The following is a 25918-nucleotide window of genomic DNA, read 5'->3' on the forward strand; positions in this document are numbered from 1 at the left end:
CTTAACATTGTTTATTGCATGTTCACCAACAGCTACAAATTATGGCATTATTTCTTTTCCTTTGCACAACATACATGTACATGATATCTAAGTCTTGTTTTCTGTTACCAGTAAAAAGAAATAGGGTATGTAGGCAGGACAATATATTATTTTTAATAACATTTTACATGGGTCAAATCTATACTTGATCGGCGCTTGAGCCAAAATGGCCATAAAACGTTTAGGGTATGCACAAAATGAGGTAGATTAAGGGTAGCAGATTCACTACTAGTTTTCATTTTGATTTTTGCATAAATTCTTACAAAAATTGACTTCTAAAAACACCGTTTCCTGTTTATAGACGAAATTCCGTCTCTTTAAATCACTTTTTAAGACGTGATGTTTCAATCCCCCCACCCTAAATCGGTAAGAAAAACATTTTCACCACAAGTTTCACCCCATAATATTTTTGCCTTGCTTTGCACGGTATTTAATTTAATTTACGCCTCCCCCCCTAAACTCAAATCCTGGATCCGCCCCTGCTTTCTTATCTTTGTTTGCTTACATAGCAAATTAATCTTCATTCTTTTTCTGTATCTTGTAAAGACTAGTTTTATATGGAATGAATATATATATTATTAAAATTTGAGTAAATGATATATTTGTTTTTAGGTTTATGAACAATTAGTATTTTTACATATAAAGACGCTAATTAATGGCCTTTTACATTTCTGATTTTAGGGTTCCGGCGATTGGACTTTCTTTTGTTCGTTTTATTATTAATTGTTGATTTCGTGTGTGTTTTTTGTTTTTTGTTTTTGTTTTTTGTTTTGTTTTGTTTTGTTTTTTTTTGTGGGGAGGGTTTGAGAAATTGACCTATAATTACTGAAATACCCTTTTCCCTGGAACATCCATTTCCAAATTCTTTATGCTCGCACCTGGTGCACGGTATTTCATTACTACAATCAAATTCTCACCATCGTATTGAAATCATGCAATGCAATATATCATTTTTTTTTTTGGCAATATAATATTTCTAATAATCAGGCAAGAGAAGAAAATCTGAAACGTGCATGTCAAAAACCCACCAATCTTATAATGTTTTTACAATACTATTGACTTAATTACTGTTTCAATATTCTAATGAATATTTTCCCTACAGATCTGCAAGGATGTAAAAAAAAAATCAATAGAATGTTAGAAATTGGGTATTTTCTAGAGTTCTTTACCCTTGAATTTACAGTGCAATGCAATGAAAATATATCACATTATACCAACTTAATATGGTAAAAACTGGTTTTAAATTCTCAAATCTGGTGGTGCTATAAGTCAATTTGTGTTGTTAAAGTGGTGAGTTTTTAATGGCCATGTTTCACCCATTGCCCGATCTTTATGATTACTGGTACTTAATAACCGCACAGGTTTCAGGAAGTAGGTAAGTGTTGTATAGATTAAGAAAGTATTAGTAATGAAGTAAGTTACAATTCACTTGCATGTACTTACTGTCCATAATTTCATATATTATAAAGTTTTAGTTTACAACACTTTTATTTGTTAACTTCACAAAAGGGATAAGACGCAAGTTTTACCAACTTATGAAGTCATCTCCCAATTAAATGTTCTCTACACGGCTCTATATTTTCCCACTTCTCTCCATGTCTTGCACATGCCCTTTATTCCTCTTTCCACGCTCCTCCAAGTGATTTTTTTTTCATCCTCTTCCTTTGGGTGTCCAGTGCAACCTTCAAGTTAATTTTTTCTCAACTTTCCAAACCTGTCCCTCTAAAACGACAGATGGGGGCGTTCTTGTAGTTGATGTATTTATTCCATTCAGACAATTGATAAACATATGGACTTACTTATATGCAGGCCTTCATTAAAATAAACGGAGAGATCATATTCGTTCAATAAAATAGATAAAATTGATCTGCAAAACGTGTTGTCTTTTAGTTATTTTGTATTTTATAGTTTTAATTTCTTGTCTGTTTTTGATCTAGTCCTTGTCCTCGGATTTGTTGTTTCTTGTTCTAATCACGTTTTCATTGCTTTTACTTTCAACTAAGCCAAAAGATCCTTTAAATGCAAAGAACTTGAAGAGTTAGACCTAGTGTAAGAGATACAACTCTTGAAATCAGTGATATGTTTGTATTATATTCAACTTCACCAAAGCCTTTCAAGTTTTTCTTTGAAACAGAATGAAATCAACCGAAGTTATTTTGATGCTTACATGAGATTGATATAAAATGGGGGGCTGGGAATTGGCGTCGGACAAGAGTGTGTTTTTTTTGTTTTTTTTAAATTGGAACAATTTTTTTTTCAATTATATCCCAGGCCCCCTTCGCTAAGCCGTTTCTAAGTATGAAATTCAATCAAAAACGCTCCGGTAAAATCTGCACTTGAACGAATGAATTGATGAAATTGTTATTATAATAATTAACATCCGCCATCAAGCAACGAAAACTTACGAAAACATTGGTTTAAGCTGGTAACCTCATACATGTAATTTACGGCTAGATGGTACAGAAGAAGCGTCTTGATTGGTCCCGATTTAATGTCTATCAATTTAAGGTGTGTATGCAATATGAAGCACATTTCCATTTATGGATAATAGTTCATAGATTTCCCTATAAAAAGCATAAACGCCTAAGATGAGTTTGCTTATACTTAGTTAAAACAATGGCCTTCGTTTGGTCATTTCCACAATTTTGTGTACTAGGGATTTTGTTTTGCCTTTTCCATCACATTGGTGCTTGTACAATTCATAAAGAAACTGAACTAGAGGATCTTAAACGCACGGTTAAAGATCCGTTAAGTCAAATCCAGGCTCCCAACATAGACACAGAAAGGTAAGAAACATAAAACATAATTTCGACAGTATTTACAGAATTTAATCCAAATTGATACGGAGGTTTTTTTCTGTTGCATGAACAAATTTTCTATATCTCGTATGTTAAAGGCACGCGCGTTCACCAAGAAAGTCTTTGGTTTATAAATTAACGAAGTGTAATAAACAAGTTCTATGGGTCTAGCCTGAATTAAGTCATCTTAGGATGCAGCCTGCACGGTAGTATGAGTTTCCTCACCAATCACAGAAGACCAATGTGTGGCCTTGGGCTAACAATTTTCATCCCGGTGGGGTAGTTGTCTTCAGTGGCGGGTGCAGGGGTTTGGTACTCCCCCTTTTTACCGGAAAGTTTACAATTTTCACTTGTGAAATTGATAAAAATGGTAAATAAAGTCTTGGCACCCTCTTTTTCTCAGTAACCCCGGCCGGGACCCGCCTTTTCAAAGTGTCTGTATTCGCCCCTGTGTCTTTTTGACATCCTAACCATATCCATTCTCTTTATATAATTAAACAAGGAGTTAAATATCGATTGCTACATGCATATATAAATCCTACTCCTACAACTTAAGAGGTTGGAATTCCGTTCCTCCATACCGGCACCAAGTCAGAAAATAGCTTGCCACACAAACTCCAGCATTACTGGAGTAATATAAATCCTTGATTTCAAATAACCGCAATATAATTGAACCTTGTCGAGCCATTACCGCAGAACTTCAACGATCGCCATAATTTAACAAAAAAAACTTGTTGGGGCATAGTGTGTCCATCTTTGCCATGAAAACAATTTGATCTCTCTCCCGTAGCGGATCCAGAAATTCCGAAAGTGGGGACTAGCTGACTGGCCTTAGGGGCCAAGCTCTAGTGGTTTCCAGTTTTTTTTCTATATAATCAACATAACCCCCCCACCCCCCAAGGATCCACCTGGATAATTCTTGTCTAGACAACCAGAAATTAGACGGGCAACTATGTAGCTGTTTGTAGGAAAAAAACGAAACTTGAAAGTCTACTCCTGGTCAGTATAACTTTTTTCTGTCCATGTCTTATATAGCTCACCTAATGGTACATACATGCCCAGGAATTTTGTTTTAAATTCCAAGCACAGATATATCAAATATTCAAAATAAATTTTAAATTTATCTCTTAAATTTAACTTAAGTAGTAATGGATTCGGCTCACGAGGGCAAAAAAAGGGGGGGAATTGCTAAGTAAATTGCAAATATGATTTTAAAGTACACATTCTATGCTTTGACTACTTTTGTTCAGAATACACACAATTAATGCACTTACAATGCATAGATCTAGGTTCAGTGTGTTTTAGGAATTACATAGAGGGGTGGCCATTTGACCGGGAAGTGTTTAGCGAGATCCAACCAGGTTGTGGGGTGTTGGTGGGTTACGTAAATTTGAAAAAAAACTTGCTAAAATGGCTTGCATTCCGTTAATATGAAAAACGACTTTTGGTGGTAGAAGATAGAGTTGTTTCATCAGCAGGTGAATAAAATTATTTGACATTGTATAAAATGAGGGCTGGGAACCACGCATGGACAACCAGTGCTCTGTTTTGTATAGTCATGATAATCACCCAAAATCAGGTTTCTTTGGGATGCTGATGCTGATTAAACAACATTTCAATGTGTAAAAAAAAACACACTATATTTTTTGTATACTTGGCTGTGTTAACAAAACCTTTTTTCATGTCTTTATATTAGCATATATGTATAAAAATACATGACTAAACCTATACTATGCCATGCAAGAAATAATAATAATAAAAAAAGGTTCACAGATCATATCAATATTAAATCGCAAAATAAACAGGTACATTAAAAATACACATTAAGATATATAGAACAATAGTTCAAACAAAAATGCTGACCAGACTAATTTTCCTTTTGCTTTTAATTTGATGCCTCCCTGCTTAAATAAACATCAAATTAAAAATGCCTGAGTGAACATCATGATTTTCTGGACTAATTGTACACATGCACTGTATTCCTTATAATATGTGTTACAAAAAGGACAAGTCATTCTGCAAATTCTATAGTTCTGCCCAGAGGTGGATACAGACACTTTGAAAAGGATGGGTGCAAGCCAGAGTTCCTCAGAAAAAGGTGGGTGTTAGGAGATCATTTGCCATTTTTTGTCAATTTTGCACATGAGAATGACAAATTTTCCAATAAAAAGGAGGGGTGTCAATGCCCTGCACCTCCCCCTGGATCTGCCATTGCTGTCTTCAGATAACAAATTCTTATTTTATTTCCAATCTCCAAAACTGAGTATGTAACAGTGACAAATCAGAATTCAGATATTTTGAAAAGATGGGTTCTAACCCCCAAAATCCCTGGACCCACTATTGATCAAGAAAGCATCAGTTCCAAATCTTCCGTGTAACAAAAAAATATTTAATTAGAAGAAAATGTACAGTGAAAAAAGTGTGAGATTTGGGAAAAAGATGAATTCATGGTTCCACAAAATAAACGATTGGTCAGTTTGAATGCATTTGGGTAATTAGAAAGACTGTAACTACATGTAATCATCAATCAAAACGCTGTAAGCATTGGAGGTTTTTGATTCTTGTGAAAATTGTATCATGAACAAAATTTCGAAGATTACATGATTTTATATAAAATTATGATCATACATTTGCATTTTAAATATTATGAAGAACTGTCTTTTTTCTAATATGTATAAACTGAAAGGCAATCCATACTAATGATCCAACTTCATACACATTTAGAAATTTTTATTCCATTTCACCTTTTTCCCCAATTTTAAATACATCCAAAATTTAATCATATGTGGATTTACATTCAAAAAACCATATTAACAGAGTTTTCATCCTACATAATAATTATACTTAAATAATTTCAGCTTAAGAAAATAATTTCCTTTAAACAAGATTTTCAAAAACAAGACAACTTTATCAATTTGAATTTCCCGCCAATGTTTACCTGGTTAAAATCACTGCTCTTCATTTCCTGTTTATAAATGGTAAAATATTAATGATAGGATGGAGAATTTGATTGATTAGTGTGTTAAAATGAGCATGCTTAACACATTTTATGATTCTAGACACATTACTGCAAGAACTAAATTCCCTAAATGCAAATTTATTACTAAATATCTTTCAAGGCCAAAAAGGAGTCCCTCAAAGAGTTGATATATGAAGTCTAGATGTTAATTTTATTTGCAGAAATAATAGAATATTATTTAGCTGATTAATTGAAAGAAACATTTTTACTGGTAATAAAAGATTATTGAATGATATAAAAGGAATAACATTTGGACTATATTTTTGTGTAGTGTTCAGAAATAGTAGGGAAGTTCTAGTGATGGACCAGTGACATAAGGTATTCTGATCCTGAAGGATCAAAACCCAAAAATGCACTCCATCAAACACTTTGATTATATTTTTGCAATCACCATGATTATACTTCACATACAACAATTATTAAAATAAAGCAATCACCATGATTATTCTTCAGTGATTACCAAGACTAACCATGATCATACATCAGTAACCATCATGATTATATTTCAGTAATCACCATAATCACATATCTGTAATCAGGTAATCAAAATGACAATGTTACACAGGCAAATGTGCCACATATGATAATCATATGGTAATTATATGGCAATCATATGATATTTAACATATGACAATCATATGATATTTAACATATGATAGTCATATGACAATCATATGTTTGTGAAAAACATATGATTATCATATGATAATCATGCAATTATCATATGTCAACTGAAACATATGATTACCATGTGGTGCTCAATTAATTTGATAATCATATGATGCAAACCATATGATTCTCATGTGTGGCACATTTGCCTGTGTAATGTACCACTCCATATATAATTCAAGAGATTCATGGTACAGAAAAATCCACTGAACAAATAAATGCCTTTTCGATCTATACACAACATATTTTTACAAAACAGTGTTTTGGAGGCAACCATACTTTTCCACTAACTAGTTAATCTAATAAATCAAGAACCATAACTCTTTCAAAGTGAAATTACATGTAGAATCTATATAATTTTATCTCAGAAATGAAGCAACCAAATGAATAATTAATAGTAATACTGGTAATGTTGTTTGTGACTATTTCTGAATAACAAATAAAACTGAATATTGTGTTTTTCTGACATCCTGAAATCACCACATGTCTGATACTGTAGGTCTATAAATTTAGCAGTGTACTAGTTCTCGCTATTTTTGTGCTGGACAGAAAATCTTGAAAAATAAAACCCACAAAATTGATTTTTAATACTATATAATGCTAAACATTGATACCTGCAAATATGTTCACTTGACAGAATCCCTGAAAATTAGCATTTACAGTACACTTTGTATTCATAAAAAACTGCTAACAAACATTGACTAATGGTTTGATTGCTATAAATACATTAGTGTAAAAGGATGACACAGTTTTGTAAATTCTGGCTGCAGTAGGATCAACTTCAGACCTCATGCTTACTCTTCCATGATAACTTTAAGTGTGGTAAACGAATCGGTTCTATTCTATTCTCTCTCTTTAAAGTTGACCATAATTCCATTACGAGATCTCATTACTACTTCCATGAAGTGTTCCGCCTCATTGTTTGGATCTAACGATATCTCAAATCTGGAAATATTACGAGAGGCTAGCAATAATAATGGCTTATGATAATTGGTCTAGTACATACAATACTTAAATAAATTACTTCATTAATTTAATAATTCAATAACACCAGGAAATGAGATACATGTATACACGGGTACAGGTTTACTTTTATAAAAAAAAATTCAAAATAGTTTGATAAGTACACACTGTGAAAATAAATGAACCTTTATTCACAGGTATCAACTTTCATGGTTTAGGGAAAAATGATAAGTTCTTAAATTCTTGAATACATGAATTTTTCTCATACAAATGAATGGGAATTATCCTCTTCATTGGGAACCATATTCTGTGGTTTACTACACTCATGAAAACGAGGAAAATAAAAATCCCAGTATATAACTCATGAAATCAGTGATATGTTTGTATTATATTCAATTTCACCAAAGCCTCTGAAGCTTTTGTTTGAAGCAGAATAAAATGAATCCAAGTTAATTAAATGCTTACATAAGATTGATGTAAAATGCTGAATACAAACATTCCAATGATTTTTAAGAGTTGTGTCCCTTACCCTAGGTCTACCTCCTTAACACCAGTAATCAACATTTACAGAAAATACTATAATTTCCCAATGCTTTTACACTGAATTCTCCTTCAAGTGAAATATTATTGAGGTCATGATTTAAAGTCACTTTGTTCCTTGAATCTGAGCAATAATCAATTTGGGTCAATGCCATATAATGTAAATCAGAATATTGTTTCAGTTACATGTAATTGTGGTAATTCCAGAGTGAATAAATAGACACAAATTGTGATCAATTATGCACCCAGTATTTGTTTATTGTTTGTGTTTTTTTTTTGCATAAGCATGATATGAGTTAACAACAAGACTTACTAAAAATTATGCAATATGAAAAAAAAAAAAGAACTGAAACATGCATGTCAAAAACCCACTGAATTAAGGATATACTTTTCTCATGAAAGTCATCTTTATTACCATTATAATAGATACTATGAAATTATCATCACTGATCAGAAGAAAATCGTGGTTTATCTGTTCCTGCAAAAAAGTGCCTTTCAATGAAGTTACAAAAATAAAATTGAAAGTCTTATTCCTTGATTCTGGTGGGACAAATAGTGAAGTTAGACTGTTTGAGTGGTGGGTTATATCATACTAAATATAATCTGCTGCACAATTCTTATAGGGACTGATATTTTCCTTAGCACATTTTAAGTCATTTCTAATATTTAAAAGTACCTGTTGATAATTCTTGCTAATAAGACCTTCTCTTCATGTTGTGCAAAAGCTTGTCCAATACAGTTTCTAGAAAATAAGTGTATTAAGTTCAATTTTTTATAACACAGATTTGAATGAATAAATGCCTGAGAATTGGGGTGTATTTATGGCACCAAATGGTTTCTTGAACAATTCTTGGAACACTTCCCTTGTTAAGACAAATCTGTCTGGTTGCATTAATAGACAGACCACTGCAGATAATTTTATGTCAATTTGTGGAAATAAAGCTATATTGAGACACTCAATGATATTTTTCTTATAAAATAAAACCCATCAAAAAGTCTTTATGTTGGAAAAATGTATATTATTACTCTAAAAAATTGTTCAGTCATGCTCTGGGCATTTCCATGTGCTTACATCCCCAAAATCTGAAATCTTGGACCCATCAATCATATGAAAAAATTACTGTTCAATCAGAACTTGAATTCTGCTAATCATAAACAAATGATCATGAGTTATTTCCCTTGAAATTACCTGGGACCAGCAGAAAATGGAATAAAACTGTAAGGGTCCATCTCATGGTGTTTATCATCTTCAAATCTTTCTGGACAAAATTCCTGAGAAAATAAATGCTTCAGAGAGTGCAGCTTAATACGAACACAGAGGTCAAACCTTGAACAGTTAGGGCAAATATGGATTTTGATTATATATTTGACACAGGATCAGAATTTGACTAGAATTGAAGCTGTCACTTTTTGGCCCCTTAATCCTAAATGGATGAAGTTTAGACCTCACAATCAATCCAAAATTTCTTTTAGGAATATGGCACTTGTGGTACAATTTCAAAGTGATTCATTCCCTTCTACTCACATTATTATCCAGAAATAAAAAAAAATACTTATTTCTGACACCGTTGTGGCCCATTATTCTTACATGACTCAAGTTACAACCCTGAAAATCAACCCCATTCTTCCTTTGGCGGTATGGCACCCTGTAGTACAATTTATTTGAGATCCATTCATTTTTACTCAAATTCTTGTCCTAACATAAGGAAAATGCTTGATTCAGGCTCCTTTCTTTGCCCCTAATTAAAAAAAAAGTTCAAATCTTAACCCCCAAAATCAATCCCAGCCTCCCTTTGGTTATATGCAACTTTGTTATACAAATTCAAAGTGATCCATGAATTTAACAGTCAAGTTATTACCTGAATCAGGAAAATACTTGTTTCTGGCCCCCCTTTTTGGCCCCTTAAATTTGTAAAATGTTCAAGTGTTATCCCCCCAAATCAATACCAATCTGACCATTGTAGTATAGAATATTTGCTTTTACTGGAGTTTAATGTAGAAATGGTTGTCATTATGTGGTGGTATAAAAAAAAAAATGGAAATTTATTTAAATCATCAATAAAAAAAAACCAATTCACTTAAGTTTCACAAAAATTGGTGCGGTATCTTTGAGTTATTATGCAAAGTGTGAATGACATGAACACCTGTTTACCATAATATGTCCCATCTTAAAAGACTTTTAAAACTGGCAAACACAGAAAAACAACATAGTATATCTATACAAAGCCAAATTTGAATATGAAATTAGATATTTCAAATAGGAATAGCTAAGTAAAAGAATCCGAAAGTCACTAAGAAGGCTCATTTATATATTTTTTTCTTAACCTCAAATATAAAACATGACCAATCTTTTTTCAGGTAACTGATAAAAGCATATCACACTCATTTTTTTAAAAGACTATTTAAAGTGTACTTTACTTCAAAATAACTTCTGAACTGTCTACAATAGAAATTTCAACTTAAATAGTCTTATCATTTTTGACCAAGTTTATCATAGAACCAACTGTGGAGAAATTGTGCTTCATGAACTGAAAAAAGTTTTATGAACATGCAAAATTGTCCCAAAGTTGGTTACACAAGCAATACTTGTTCAAAAAGTAGGCCTTACATTTATATAAAACTAAAAATCCTATGAGCAAGCTCACAAAGATAATACCCCCGCTTCAAATGCAGTCCAACATATAACCAGTTAGTTAAACTTTCCCCCTAACTCAATAACTATATTCCTGTGCACATCTACATATGATGCCCAGCCTTCTTGTAAAGTTTCATTAAAATCCCTTGAATGATTTAGGAGATTTTGCACATACAAGGTTTCAATGTTGAAAACCCTTTGGGATTATCTCCCTTTGGAGTCCTCTGACAGTAACTTTATTCCTTAATGTACATCTACATATGTAACAAAACCTTTCTATATCTTTTCGTCAAAATCTCTAGAGCAGTTTAGGAGGTTTCAATGTCTAAAAATCCTCCTTTAGGAGCCCTAAAAAGTAACTATATTCCTTCTTGCACATCTACATATGATGCCAAAACTTCCAGTAATATTTCAACTAAATCCCTTGAGTGGTTTAGGAGGAATTGTGCTAACAAGAAATATACTCCCATCCCCTCTTTGTTTGTGGGAGTATAATAATTTCTAATCAATTCCAGCCCAAATTAAGATTTGATCCTTTTTTCAAAATGGTATTTAATTAAAGATTATTTGAATTGCAGATTGCGGACCAATCAAATGTAGTTGTCACAGTACAAAAATAGTTTATACAAAATAACCTATGTTGGCCAAAAGAACCAACCAAGCAGAAGGCTTATTACAAATCAAAGTAAATAATTATCTGATGAATCAAAAAAGAAATCCAAGCCAATGCCCACTAATGATAACTCACTTAAGGAGGTAGACCTAGTGTAAGGTACATAACTCATAAAGTCGGGGATATGTTTGTATCATATTCAATTTCACCAAAGCCTTTCAAGCTTTTGTTTGAAGCAGAATAAGATGAATCCAAGTTAATTAGAATCTTACATAAGATGGATGTAAAATGGTGAATACAAACATTCCAATGATTTAAAAGAGTTGAGTCCCTTACCATAGGTCTACCTCCTTAAGTAAAATGTACATAATAATATCAGCCGAGTTGTCAAAAAGGAACTAGTTGTCTCCCAAGACTGAAATCAAATCCCATGCTATGGCATACATCAAATCTAATTAAAATGTTCTATTCAGTCACTGCATGAAGGATCTAACACCACTCCATGCTACTTTCTGTTCAGATGATAGGTCTAATTTTATTTAGATTGTGGCACACTTAAATATGTAGCTTGTTTAAGGAGGTAGACTTAGGGTAAGGGACATAACTCATGAAGTCAGTGATATGTTTGTATCATATTCAAAACTTTGAGACCAAGTCCCTAATTACAAAAATTATCCACCTTGAAAATAACAAAAAATTAATTGGAAGAGGAAATAGCTTACAGGAAGTCAAAGTAGAAAACCAACAAAGTCTGAAAGTTGAAATGGAACAAAACATTGGTGTTTTTGACATAAAAAGAGGTGTTGAAAGATATAATTGGAATTATATTTGGATTTTGGACTAACGTATATTTTTGTGTAGTGTTCAGAAATATAGTAGGGAAGTTCCCGATATGAACTGGTGTTGATGCTCTAGGATCAAAATACCCAAAAATACTTGTATACATTTTAATATATACTAGTTTTTCTTAAATATAGCAAATATTACAAACATTTTTGAGTGATAAATGAAATACTTTAAAATGACATTCTTTAGACCCTATTGAAAAAATGAATGTTTTTAAAGTGTTTTGGATCACTGATGAATTAAACTCTTAATAGGGTAAATACAGCCAAAGATTTGTTTACTCAGTGTTCTTCATCTCCACTTTTTTCCAGTGATATGGTGAAGTGCAACTGATAGACTAAATACTCCACAAGTGCTGCTGATATATGAAATAATGATTATTATTCAAATATGAATTTCATTTATAAAAAGTTAATGACAATTAAAAATTCTAAATACATGTATATTCATCATGAAATTCTGGCTTGTTTTGTAGATAAAGATCGGAAATTGTGGTTTTTAGTGTTAAAAATCTAGATATTGGTGACTTAGGTGCCAGATATATGTATTAAGATGGCTAGCTTAAAAAACGTAGTTGAAGTATGAAAGACAGTTTTAAGAAACTTACACATTTATTGTTGTATTAAGTAGCAGTTTTAATAAAAATCACAAAAGGAGATTCATGCATGTCAAATTAAAATCCATGGAATTTACTTATACATGTATTTCTTATTCAGAATCCATTACTGACCAGATAATCAGTCTTAGTTTTTCATTTGAGTGTTGCGCATTTGTGATAAAGGAAATGAAAGATGTGGAAAAATAATTGAATGTTTTGTCTGTGCTTACCATCTAGTTCTTCAAACTTTCTCTTCAAAGATCCGGTCAATTTTTCAGAGACATTACTGCATGTTTTAAAAGTTATTAACACGACCGTTATGATCAAATGACTGTGATGGAATGTTGTGGCATGACATTAGTTGCAAAAAACTTAATAATTTTCATTTGAATGTCGTATTTCTATTCCATTGGTATATTTTTTTCATTTGAATTCAAAATTTTGTCATATGATTGATATGATTTTTTGTTTGGATGCAATAATTTTCCTTCAATTGGTATAATTTTGTATTTAAATGCATCTTTTTTTCATTCAATTGGTGTATTTTGTCATTCTTTTGAATGTTACTTATGCCATGTTGCATTTAAATGAAAAACCAATAACAAAAAATATTGCTTTCAAATACAAAATTATACCAATTGAATGAAAACTAAAGCAGAAAAATGTGGGGGGGGGGGGGGGGATGAGTCACTTCCTATATACCAGTATATACAGATGTAACACTGGAATGGGTCGGCATTTTAAAGAGTTGAAATATATGAATAGCAGCTCAGTCATAGTCCTCAAGGCTTTCATTGAATATATCAGTAAATGTCAAGACCACTAACTTTAAATTGTTTAGATAATGAGATGTTAAAACACTCAGTTTGCAAAATAATTAAACCCCAAATTATACTGTAATTATTTACAACCGCTCTTTCTATGATGTCTATTTGAACTTTATTTTGTCACCTCGCGCATATTCTTACTATGCTTCACAACTGAGTCACCACCGCCGCAAGTTCCCATGTTCATCAAACTAGATGTAGACCATACGCATTTATATCTTTCTTTTTTCTTTGTTGTTGTGGTAAGAATTTACATACTCTGTTTCTATTATTTGTGTTATGACCATTTACTGTAAATGTGTTAGAACAAATAAAAATATTAAAATATTGAAATATATAATTGGGTCATAAATGTTTTATTTCCTGTATCAATGGACTGTCCTTTCTGAGGTATACTATTTCTGAGGTATACTATATCAATGGGTCATATTTCTATAATTCTAATATATAGTTTATTTCTAAGACAAATTTCCATTTATCACCGAATAATCTTCAATTAGTGTCTGTTGCAGCTAATAGCCACAAGGAAAAACTTAGCTGATAACGTGACGAATTGATTATTACAGATGTATGGGATTTGATCCAAAGATTTAGCAATAATATGCACTTTCTGCGACCTCTTGGAGACCTTGTTTTTATTTATGTTCAATTTATCCAAAAAGATGTTAGTTACACAGTAATAGAATATATGAATGGGAATGTATTTCACACTGAAAAATATATGAATGAGACTCATTTTCTTGTAAACAAATATATATGAATGGGGGTGTTTTTCCAGCTCCAGTTGCACTCCTGTACCAAGTTTTAATCAAAGAGACCCCCCCTCTTTACAGCAAAAAAGTACCTAAAAGGAATTCAGAACAAAAAATAATAATTTGGTCATGAGTTAATCCATCTTTTTATCTTTTTTGGCCCCTTTTTATGCCCTAATTCCTAAATAGCTCAAGTTGTAATCCACAAAATCAGCCCCAGTCTTTCTTTTTTGGTATAGCACCTTGCGGTATAATATCTATACACTTACACACAAGTCATTGAATGGAATTGGAAGTTTCTATTAACGACAAAGACAGCATGATACCGTTAAATGACCGCAAATATTCTGCAGTTTTATAAAAAAAAAAAGATTAAGAAATTACACAGAGGTATTAATAAACAAAAGCTCTTATTTTTATTATTGAAATTCTGTGCATGCCAATCAGATGAATAATGAAATTGTTGATTTCAAGCCGTTTATCAGTACTCTTAAGTCTTTTCAAAGTAGAACAAACACAAGAAAGAAAACTACCACTATTTAAACAATATCGAACCAATGAAACAAGTGAATGCAGCACTGAAGCCCTGCTCCGCAATTTGGGGTCAGACTCACTTTTATAGAAGGAATATAAGTGTACCTGTCAGGACAAAAAAAAGGTATACACAAAAGTGTCCAGATATGTTTATAGAATACTGTCAATGTATTAATTTTTGAGGTTGCTAATTTTTTGCGGAAGTGAACATATTTGCAGGTATCAATTTTTACCGATTGAAAAAATAATTAGCCTTATATTCTGTTAAAAATCAATTTCATGTTTATGTTGCACGCTTTTATATTCAATGTGACAATTAATACTATATCTAACGGTAACTTGAAATCATGTCAGGGCTGTGTTGCATACACTAAAATCTTCAGTAAAGACAAACTCACCCAGTGCTTATCCCAGACATCAGGATTATGATGAACACTATACATTCCCAGGTCAAAAATGCTACCTTTAGGAAACTCAACTCCTCCTATTTCCATTGGTTCATGCAACATTCTGCTGACTACCGGTGCTGGTGAATGGTAGCGAAGAACTTCTTTTAAGAAACATGACAAATAGGTCATCTGAGATATATCCTCACTGAAAACAGAGAAAAACAAACAAGCATTAGGACACACTATAGATTGCTTTGTACTGTAAATGTATTATTTCAGTAGTTATTGTAAATTTAACTAGTATCACTATATACCACCTGCATAGCTAGGATATAAAAACTGTTGGGTGCTTTTATTGTTGTGTCACATTGCTATGGAGGAAGTTTTCTTGGTCATGCTACTGACCACACATACCTATCGATAAACTTTTTATCACCAACTACACGTCTGACTTCCTTGAATACTTTTTCCTGGATGTCTTTATCTTTCCCAAGACTGTAAATACTCCAACTAAGAGCACTGGATGTTGTGTCATGGCCTTTTAAAAATAATTAAAAAAATTAGAAAGGCAAAAGTTTTCGTCTACCCTTTTGCTTCAAAACTACCGAATTTTTCATTCACTAAAATAACCCACCATAATCAATGTAAATTCAATAGTGGTAATACAAATTTATTCAAACACTTAAGTAACTCTGAATACCATTTTTGTACAGATCTGATTTTCAAAGAAACAAATCTACTTGTACAGCCCACTGAAATGACAAAAAATAAATAATAGTAATTGGGTTTTGGTTTTCCCTAAAATCTTGTGATACACACCTGCAAACATAAAAGTATCCACTTCACTTCGTATCTCCTCATCTGTTAAGCCTTTCCCACTCTCATCCCGGGCTGTTAGTAAAATGTCGAGAAAATCTAAATGTCTTTTACTCTGTGGTTCTGGATTCTCTGCCTGAAGAAATGATTATCTAGAAAAACTGTGAGCAAAGCTTATTAGAAGAATATTCTCTGCTTTACACCTTAGAAACCATATGGTCAGGATAACAGAATATAAAATTCATCAAATAGAAAGTTGATGTTCATTCATCCTGAAATCAATGCCCATATTAGGGCGTTGGGAAGTTGATATTGATTCATCCTGAAATCAATGCCCATATTAGGGCATTGGGAAGTTGATCATCCTGAAATCAATGCCCATATTAGGGCGTTGGGAAGTTGATGATTCAAACCCAAAAATTTATAAGTACCATTCTGCATAAGAATCAAGCAATGGGTGGCACATCATTTTTCTCAATTTAGTCTTTCTTGCCTCAAATATATTCAATACATTTAGAAAACAACTAAAAATCTGTGACATAGATTAACTAACTAAGAGGGTTTTTAATGTCCTTGACTACCCTGTCGGGTCACGCATGGACGGCGTGACATAGATATTTTTTTATTACTTATATAGGGAAAGTGTGAGAAAATTTTTCCATAATTTTTCCATAGTGTTTTTTTCTAATAAATTTGACCTATCAATATCTGAAACATTTTGATGACCATTTCTGGAAGTTAAAAACACTTGGTTAATGCAATGAAATCTATGCATTTTTTTTTCTTTATATGCCACACCTTAATACATTTTCCCCGACCCTGAGGTGGAGAAGTTCTTAAATACTTGTTCATCTTCCTTTTGTATAACACAATAAAATGAGGAAGAATGTGAGTCTGAACCCTTGCCAAGACTTTAAATAGGAAAGAACGTGGGTTTGAACCATGGTTGGGTCATACCAAGACTTTATAAAGAGCTGCGCTTTTGACTTGTCCTTATGCTTTTAATGCTTTTAATGAATTTATATGATCAACTAGAAATACTGTGTGCCCTGTCAAATTCCCTCCCCCCAAAAAAAGTAAATAAATAAAAGAACAGCTTTCCAATGTCCCCCGCGTAAAAAAAAGTGCAGAAAACTTTAAATTCACTGAAATCCAAGGGCCATAACTTCTGTAAAAATCATTCAATGGTAACTAAAGTCAAACTTAATCTGTAACTTCTCACAGTAAGACTACATACGAAGTATAAAATCAATTGGTAAAAGCATTACAAAAAAAGTACAGAAAACTGTAAACTCACTGAAATTTTCTAAGTCCAAGGGCCATAATTTCCGTAAAAATCATTCAACTGTAACCAAAGTCAGTAACTTCTTATAGTAACACTACATACAAAATTTAAAATCAATTGGTTAAAGCATTACAACAAAAAGTGCGGAAAACTAAATTCACAGTCGAACTTTATCTGTAACTCTACATAATAAGGCCACATACCAAAAACAAACTTATTTGGTAAAAGCATAACAAAAAAAAGTGTGGAAGACGCGGACGGACGGATGGATGCATGGCATTTCCATATACCCTTGCGACATGTCACTGGGGACAAAAATGCACAAAAAATTATGCACTATCAAAGCTATCTCAAGTCTATTTAAGTCTGTTGTCTTGATTTTTCAACCATAAATTTTTATCTTGTTCAAAACACATTTTTCTGACAAGGTCACCAAGTACCTTTTCTGTTTATTAGTCGATCATCATAACAAATAGTCCATTTTCAATGATTTTTCAACGAATAAAATTTTCTTGGCCATTTCCACCTTTTTTTTAAAGAGTAAAACTTCATAACATAGCAACATAAAGTTTGACATTAATACAAATGGGAAGGAAGTTTACTTCAATAGATATGACCAATTCACCAAAGTTTCACAAAAGTTAGTGAAAGTGTTTTCGAGTAATTGTGCGAAAGCTTGAAAATCCCCTTTTTTAAGTATAAAAATTCATAACACGGAAACGATACATCTGAAATTTATAAAAATCAAAAGGGAACTTGGATCAATAGATGTGAACAATTCACCAAAGTTTCATAAAAGTTGGTGAAAGTGTTTTTGTTATTGTGCCAAAGCTTGAAAATCCCCCTTTTTTTAAGTAAAAAAATTCATAATACAGAAACGAAAAATCTGAAATTCATAAAATTCAAAAGGGAGCTTAGGTCACCAGATATGAACAATTCACCAAAGTTTCATTAAAGTTGGTGGAAGTGTTTTTGAGTTATCTTCAAAGTGTGGATGACGGACGGACGGACGGACAATGGTATACCATAATACGTCCCAGGCGTATAAAAACCGGTATTCACTACTGCTCTGCTAAGCATGCAGCATAAATGAATTAGAGTAATAACTGGGTCAACTTGATAGATCAAAGCTCTTGTCCTAAAATCCATCAAATATCTGCCAATATACATTAAACTACAATCAATAAATATCGCATATTCATACTTACTAGAGTCTTTCTCCTTCTTGCAATAATTTCTTCAGAAAATTTGTGAACATAATCACACAGGCCTAAGAATTCTCTACCAGTGCTGGACATCTTGTAGATAAACATAGCATAATATGGCAGAGTTCTTAAAATAAATAAGATGCAGTATATATAAACAGGTTACAGTAAAATATGATTCCATCTAAACATCATGCAGATGGTGTATCAATATTTTTAAGTGCTGGAATCAGAAAGAATCAGGCAAATTCAATAATAATAAATCATGCAGAGAAAAAAAACATAAATTTGACAATGTGGGCACATAATTTATGGTCTACTGAAAACAAATTGACAATTCATTTGTCCTAAAAGTGCCAGAGGAGACAGAAAAATGAATGCAAAGACACCAGAATGATAAGGGAAATATGAGTGATCTCCCTTCAATGATGAAATTGCAATGTATTTCATATAGTTTATACTTTGAATTACTGACATTTGAAAAAGAAAAGAATGTGATATCTGCAATTTAGATAACATTTTGAATAAGAGTTCATGAAAAGACTTGGTTTTTTATCCACCACAATTAACTCACTGCCTGATTCTTATAGAGAATAGCACTAATACACAGGTTCACATAAGACTCATACAGAAGGTTTTTACTACTAGCGATTTTTGTCAAATTTCTTTAGGGTGTAAATACATCCAGTTTGGCCAAAAAGCAATTTGAATGGCATTTAATTTAGATGCATCATGAACCTCAACGGATTAAGACTAAGCAATAGTCCCTTGGTGACCATTTCTCTTTTATTTTTTTCTATGTAGCATTTTTTTTAATGTTCAACCATGAGCAATAGCCTTCTTTAAATTTTATATCAAAATTTGAGATGATTTCTTTATCCATACAATTTTTTATTTCATTTCAATGTTACCTATCTAAAAACACTTATAGACAAAGGAGCATTAGGTCAGGATAAAAAAAATTGCATGTAATGAAAAATGGCCCCTAAAGAAACTGGTTATTAACTTATATTTGTGAAATACTTACAATGCTCTTTGAAGAACAAGTTCACCAAGTCTTTTGACAGCTTTTACATATGGATGACTTTCTCTGGAGAGAATAAAAATAAGTTGATGAATGACTTATTTACAATTTATTAAAGTACCAACATAAAATGTTTCAGAAAACAGACAGACAAACAAGAACAGGTTTACCATATCTTTTGACAGCTCTTACATACATACAGCATTTTTCAGAGAGAAAAAAAATTATAAATGACTTATAAATGATGTATAAATGCATCAAATTACAATTTTCAGAATACAGACAGACAGACTGGAACAAGTTCAATAAATTTCTTTGGCAGCTCTATATACCTGCACTTATGGATAGATTTCATTGCATAATTTTGAAGTCTTTGATGTGAATCAGTCTGGGTTCAAACCCAATAGCTCCTGTATTCCAGTTGAGCAAGCTACTATAAGACCACTTAGGCAGTATATTGATAAGAATTCAATTATAATATGTACTTTTCATATTATAGAAATCTAAAGCAGAATGTTTGTAGAAATTACCATAGGAGTATCCATCACTCTTGGTGAAGTATTTGGCTCTCTATTTAAACAGTCTTGTACTTAATTATTTTTTTGATTAACATCTGCTTATATATTTGATTCTAATGCTGCAGTTGAGAGGCAACTCCATGAAACAAGTGTACAGTATATTGAAATTTGCAATAAATATGATTGGTGTTTTTGCATTTTTAAAAATATGGCTGATTTTGTCTGTAACAAGGGTAATAGACAGGGCTAGAATTCCTCATAATTTTGTTAAGTACCCATATATTTTTATGGAAAAAAGCAAACTTCTGGTATGATTTACCATGCTAATCAGTGAAAGTGACACAGTAAATTTCTTAATACAGTGAAACCTGTCTAAACTGAACCCTGTATAAACCAAAAACCTGTTTAAATCAGACATTTTTTTTCAAATTCCATTTGCATCAGTTTCAATGTATTCTGAACCTAGGTGCACTTGTTTAAACCATTCAAAGTCCAAAAAAGTTTGGTTTTGACAAATCCACTGCAACACATCTGTGCGAAAAATATTAAGTAGTGGTAGCACTCAAGCTAAGAATCATGCAAAATGTGATACTACATATTTTTACTTTTGATATTTTGTTTAAAATGCTTAGGTAAAAGATAATAACATGTTGATTTTCATGGAACCCTTGTTCATAAGAAATAGTAATGTACTGTAGAATTAAAAATTATGGGAGATAAATCTGTTAATGACAATAAAATACAGTAAAAACATTTGGATTTTCAATGTGAATTATATCTCCTAAGAGCAGACAGATTTGAATGAATGAATATACATTTCATCATAAAGACCTATAAAACAACTTAATTACAAAAAATAAAATATGTAGCCTTTTTGGGGTGTATCACATAATACAGAATTTGCATTATTCTAACAATGACTGATACTTAAGTATCCCAAATTTAAAAGACCATAATTGTAACAGGCTGACAGACAAACAAGGTGACAAAGAAGCCCATGTAAAGCAAATCTTGTTCGTTGGAACAGTGAATTTTAGGCACCATGAATGAACTTTTACTCAATATTGAATATTTATTTTCATGATTTGTCAAGTTCTTTAGTTCATTGATTTTTTAACATAGATTTAGTACAGCATCAAATTTTTTACAGAAAATTTAACCATCTAATTGAAATGTCAATCTGTAGTTTGACTAACCCACAAAAACTATGAAAAAAAAAATTACCCAACAAGCTGAACATTTCCTTTGTAAGACAGAGAACATTGCAGCAGAGTATCTAAAGTTGCAAGACTAGCATGCTTGAACATATCTATATACTGGCCATCTTTACAGCCATTAGATAACTTTTCCTAGAAGAAAAGAAAAATATATTACGTGTATCAAGAAAAAAACATAATGATATTATGAGTCAGAGTGAAAAAGGAAGAAAAAAACACAAGCAGGCAATAAGTCCTATTACTAGAAGTTTATCCTACCCCACACACCCCCCACCATAACATCAAATGATTGTTCACCTTAAATCACAATCATTGCCTAATCTAGAGGGAGAAATGAGGAAAAACTTCTCCCTCCTGTTTGTGTTCACTTCTCCCATTGTACTTGACAGAGAGAAGTTTTTGTAGTAGATTACATAGAATGAAATGTCAATATTGTTATTTTTCAAACAGAATTTACTAAAACTTCTCCTTGTCATCAATGTCCGGATGAGACCCTGATCACAAGAAGTATACTGTATGGGGAGTAATAATGACAGGTGTTAGATTTGGCGATTATGATGATAATGGGTACGGTATACACAAAATTATGGTGTTTCTATTTTTGGTAAATGCTAAGTAGTGCATAATATGTGCCAAAATTAGTACCACAAGAAAATTACAATGTATCATGATAGCAACCAAGTATAGAATCAAATATAAGGAAAGAGGTAGGGACTATAACAGCCAAAATTGGCTCAATATGCCAGATTGAGATTATGCTGGCAAAGAAATCCAGAATAAATCTTAACTGTCTTTAAAAGTAATACATTGTAATACCCTACAACAACCAATTACCTAATTCCAAGTATTTCTACACCTACCAATAGCGTATCAACTACATCATTATAGACCTTGAAATAACCATTTAGGACATTAAAATGAAAAGCAGGGGTCAGCAGTCTTCGGTTCCTCTCCCATTTTGGTCCATCTGATACAAGCAAACTATCTCCTACGTGTAGAATAAAAAAAAACTATAACCAACTGTGAATAAATATCGCAATTATATATAAATGCTATATATCACCCAGGGGGATTCACCCCTAAATCTATCCCAGGTTTATTTTGCTGGTATGGAAATTTGTGAAACAATGTCATAGAGATCCACAAAGTTTTATAATTTAGTTGCATGCTCCTAGTCCCTTTTTGCCTATATCTAGAATAGTAAGAATCAGTCAGGCATTCCTTACCTTCAGGTATAGTTTCATAGCAATCCATACACTTTTACCCTTGCTATAGAGTGTTTGAGAACATGATAAATCTTGTTTTCATGGTCCTATTTAGACCTTAATTCCAAAGCAGTTGAAGTCATAACTCCCCCCTCCCTCCCCCAAGCAATAAAAAATAAAATATTGTGGTACAATATCATAGAAAACAATATGATCATACATGTACTTGGGTTTTGTAATTAAATTTTATGAATTTATGATTAAATTTTTTGTCCCTAATTCAAAAACAGCAATAACCAACAACTAATATTCAAGTTATCACAAAGATTACACTGACAACGGAAACGCCATACCAATGATTAAATGACTGCAATTTTGTTGTGTTAGTATAAAAATCATCCTCAACTGCGATATAATACACACTCTGGGGAATTTAATCAATGATTTTGATTAGCTAAAAGGTATTGTTTTTGATTGAAGAGTGATTGGTTCCACATTATCTTCTTTTTGAATAGTTATGAATCTTTAATACGTCTGAAAAATATACTTCTTGTCCATTTACATGTATTAAACAACCATTACACCGTAACATTACTCATTACTTTGGTATGCTACAAGGTTACAAGTCTCTACATATTTACCTATCCATGGTACCATAAAATTATATCCAGCCCCAGATTTTGCCTTGGGTGCGCTTGATTTCATCACTACCTTGATGGAGTCAGGATGTGTTAGATAAACAATAGGACGTAGAAAGAATAACCAGAAAGTAAATCCTTTGGCATTTTGTCCTTCTACATATTCTTTGTGTAATCTATGTATAAAATCATGGAAGCAGCCAATCTATTGAAAAAGAAGACAGAATTTCTAATTAATCAATATTTTTTGTCTTGTCAATGTCTTAAGAATCTTTTTAGCTTTGATTTTAAGTTGTTGAAACAAAATTCTATGATTTTTTTATGTGGGATATATGGTCTGTTAAGACTTCTGAAGGGTTTCCAGTCAATCTCTTGTTTATTCAAAAGATAAACTTGAATTACTTATTCCAGTAATCTGCTTTTGCATGAAACTTTTGCAGAGCTTTCCTGAATTATTACTTAATAAAATGGTATTTTATTTTTTTAACAAAACTTGGTATTGAAAGGATACCTCTCCTCACTACAGTTACCATATAGTAAAAAAATGAATAGTTGTCAAGCAGAAATTTGATAAGCTACTTCAATCTGATATCCCCCCAATAACTGTGCATACCTCAGGGGAGGATCCATGATTTTTGTTTGGGGGTGGGGGGGGTGCACAGTTAAATTTTTTTTTATGTTACATTTTTGAAATATTCTTCTAGAGTGGGTGCAATGTAGATATCTTTTGTAGTAAAATTAGTTAGAAATTAAAGTTTCAACCGATAACTACATAAATCTACCCCTGACAACCCATGCTTTGCAATTTTTTTTTGGGGGGGTGGGCATGCCATCCACGCCCCCACCAGAATATGCCCCTCTACCTATACAGAGCTTTTCCCACAATATCAAGTAGCTGTGACATGTAACTGCAGAGAAAAGTGCAATGAAGAAGTTGTGGATGGATGAACAGATGGACATGGACACCATGATTATTATATTACATACTGTAAAACAGTGGGTCACATAATAATAAAGCTGTTATATGACAATGTTTTCCTCATACTGTCTTAAAATTTAGTCATACATGAACATACCTCTCTAACATTTCCAAAGAACCAATGAGGCTTTGGACCAGGGAAGTGTGACAGTTTCTTTGTCATTGTCCGATGCCATCGTAGGAATTTGATAACTCTCAGTAGCACATATGTAAAAATCAATACCACTAAACCAACAACCAAAGACATGGTTAAGTCAATGTGGCAGATTATACAAGTAAGTGATTGCTTCAGCAATACTTGTGGTTGCCTTGCAGGCTATTTTCTAAGTTAAAGTACAGATTTCCAACCTTTTATGTTGTTGAAGTAGTCAGTGATCTGAAATACAGAAGGACGATGTATATATGTTTTCAAGTTTTTTTTAAAGTTCAGCAGCAACATTTTGATTATTTTAGGACAGGATCAATTTTTATCCTTGTTTATTCACATCCAGTCATTTACAAAAGGAATGGTACCAGCCGGGGTTCATAAGAAAATTTTGGGTGCTAGGACATTATTTGCCATTTTTTGGTCAGTTTTAAACATGAAAATGACAAATTTTCCATAAAAAGGAGGGGTATCAACCCCCTGCATCCCCTGGATCTGCCACTGGTTATTTCTTTATCATAACGAGTATCCAATTGTCACTTTACACAACAGTGAAACATACCTAAACCAAACCCTGAATACCAGAAAATAAAATATTCCTGTCTTAATTAGCCCCATTTAAAGTCTGGTTATATCAATTTAAGAGTATTTTGAACCTTGGTAAATGATGCACCTGTCTAAAATGGTCAAAAAGAAAATCTTCAGGACCCAATCCTAAAAATCATTAATTCTTTAATAATTTTGGGAGTCAATTCATGCTCTAGCGTTACACGTTTTTTTAACTGTATATAGTGAGCCTTCTTGGCTTCTTAACTCTAGTATAGCGTTGATGTCCATACAGATCCTGAACTGTATTGAAAGAAAAAGACTCGTAACGACGTAAGAAATTTCGTCATGTATTGGCTGTAATTACCGTTGAAACATTGACCGTCATTCAAAATCATGACCACCAGCCAAGTATCTACATGCCATGTGATATCTTATACCTCATCTGCTGCCAAAAACTTATTATTTACCCCTTATTAAATACTGCAAATACTAAGTTAAATAGTAAGTACTTCCTTTCATAACAAAGTAATCTGGGTCAATATTTAGTACGAAGGAAGGGTTCAGCTTAATACCACAACTTACTCTGCCAAAATAAACTAATTTCATAATAAAAATACAAAGGTCAAAAACTGATTGCTAAATGAAATTGTAAAATTCAGAAACTATACCGCAAATTGATTTATAATGGTAGAATTCAATAAAACTTGTAATTGCTTAGTTTTTATTTTGGTGTATTAAAAACTATTATTTCCTGGTACTCCTGGAATATATTTTATCAATGTATATTTTCTTACCAGACTTTTTCCTTTGTCCTGCAAATTATTTCTTTAGTTTTAATATGTACTTTCTTCCTAACTGAGAAAAAAATCTGTACACATACATCAAGTACTTCTCTATCTAAGAATCAGGCCAAAAGAGCATAAAGATATATATGGCACATGAAGTAGAAAAAAAAGTTGATATTGCACTATGGAAAAATGGCAGGTCATACATTTTCCCACACCCTTTTCCCTATACAAGCAGTCAAAAAAATATAAATGTCAATGGCATTAATTTCACAAAAAGTTGTAAGTGTGAAATCGATCGTAAATTATGACGCCACAATGCTATTTTAG

The 25918-nt window shown here is 32.3% G+C and overlaps 1 protein-coding gene across 4 annotated transcripts; it reads right to left on the minus strand.

The window, feature by feature from the left end:
- Positions 1 to 5550: 5550 nt before the first annotated feature.
- LOC148607321 (cytochrome P450 4B1-like) lies at positions 5551 to 25349 on the minus strand. Of its 4 annotated transcripts, none has more exons than XM_088544362.1 (13): positions 25168 to 25346; positions 24207 to 24485; positions 23134 to 23335; positions 22148 to 22275; positions 21295 to 21419; positions 19556 to 19618; positions 18532 to 18655; positions 16042 to 16174; positions 15637 to 15760; positions 15232 to 15427; positions 9218 to 9300; positions 8705 to 8770; positions 5551 to 7470 (listed from the first exon to the last, which is right to left on the minus strand). In XM_088544362.1, exons 2-13 carry the CDS (start codon positions 24354 to 24356, stop codon positions 7368 to 7370), a joined length of 1497 nt encoding a protein of 498 aa, XP_088400488.1. In that variant the 5' UTR covers positions 24357 to 24485; positions 25168 to 25346; the 3' UTR covers positions 5551 to 7367. The 4 variants fall into 4 exon arrangements, with proteins under 4 accessions (XP_088400488.1, XP_088400489.1, XP_088400491.1 ...); XM_088544363.1 differs by having other exon boundaries at positions 25271 to 25338; XM_088544365.1 differs by lacking the exon at positions 9218 to 9300 and having other exon boundaries at positions 25168 to 25348.
- Positions 25350 to 25918: the final 569 nt, after the last annotated feature.

Source organism: Perna viridis, chromosome 9, assembly GCF_037379345.1.
Source record: "Perna viridis isolate PV_CMFRI_1.1 ecotype Kerala chromosome 9, ASM3737934v1, whole genome shotgun sequence".
NCBI classification, from domain to species: domain Eukaryota; kingdom Metazoa; phylum Mollusca; class Bivalvia; order Mytilida; family Mytilidae; genus Perna; species Perna viridis.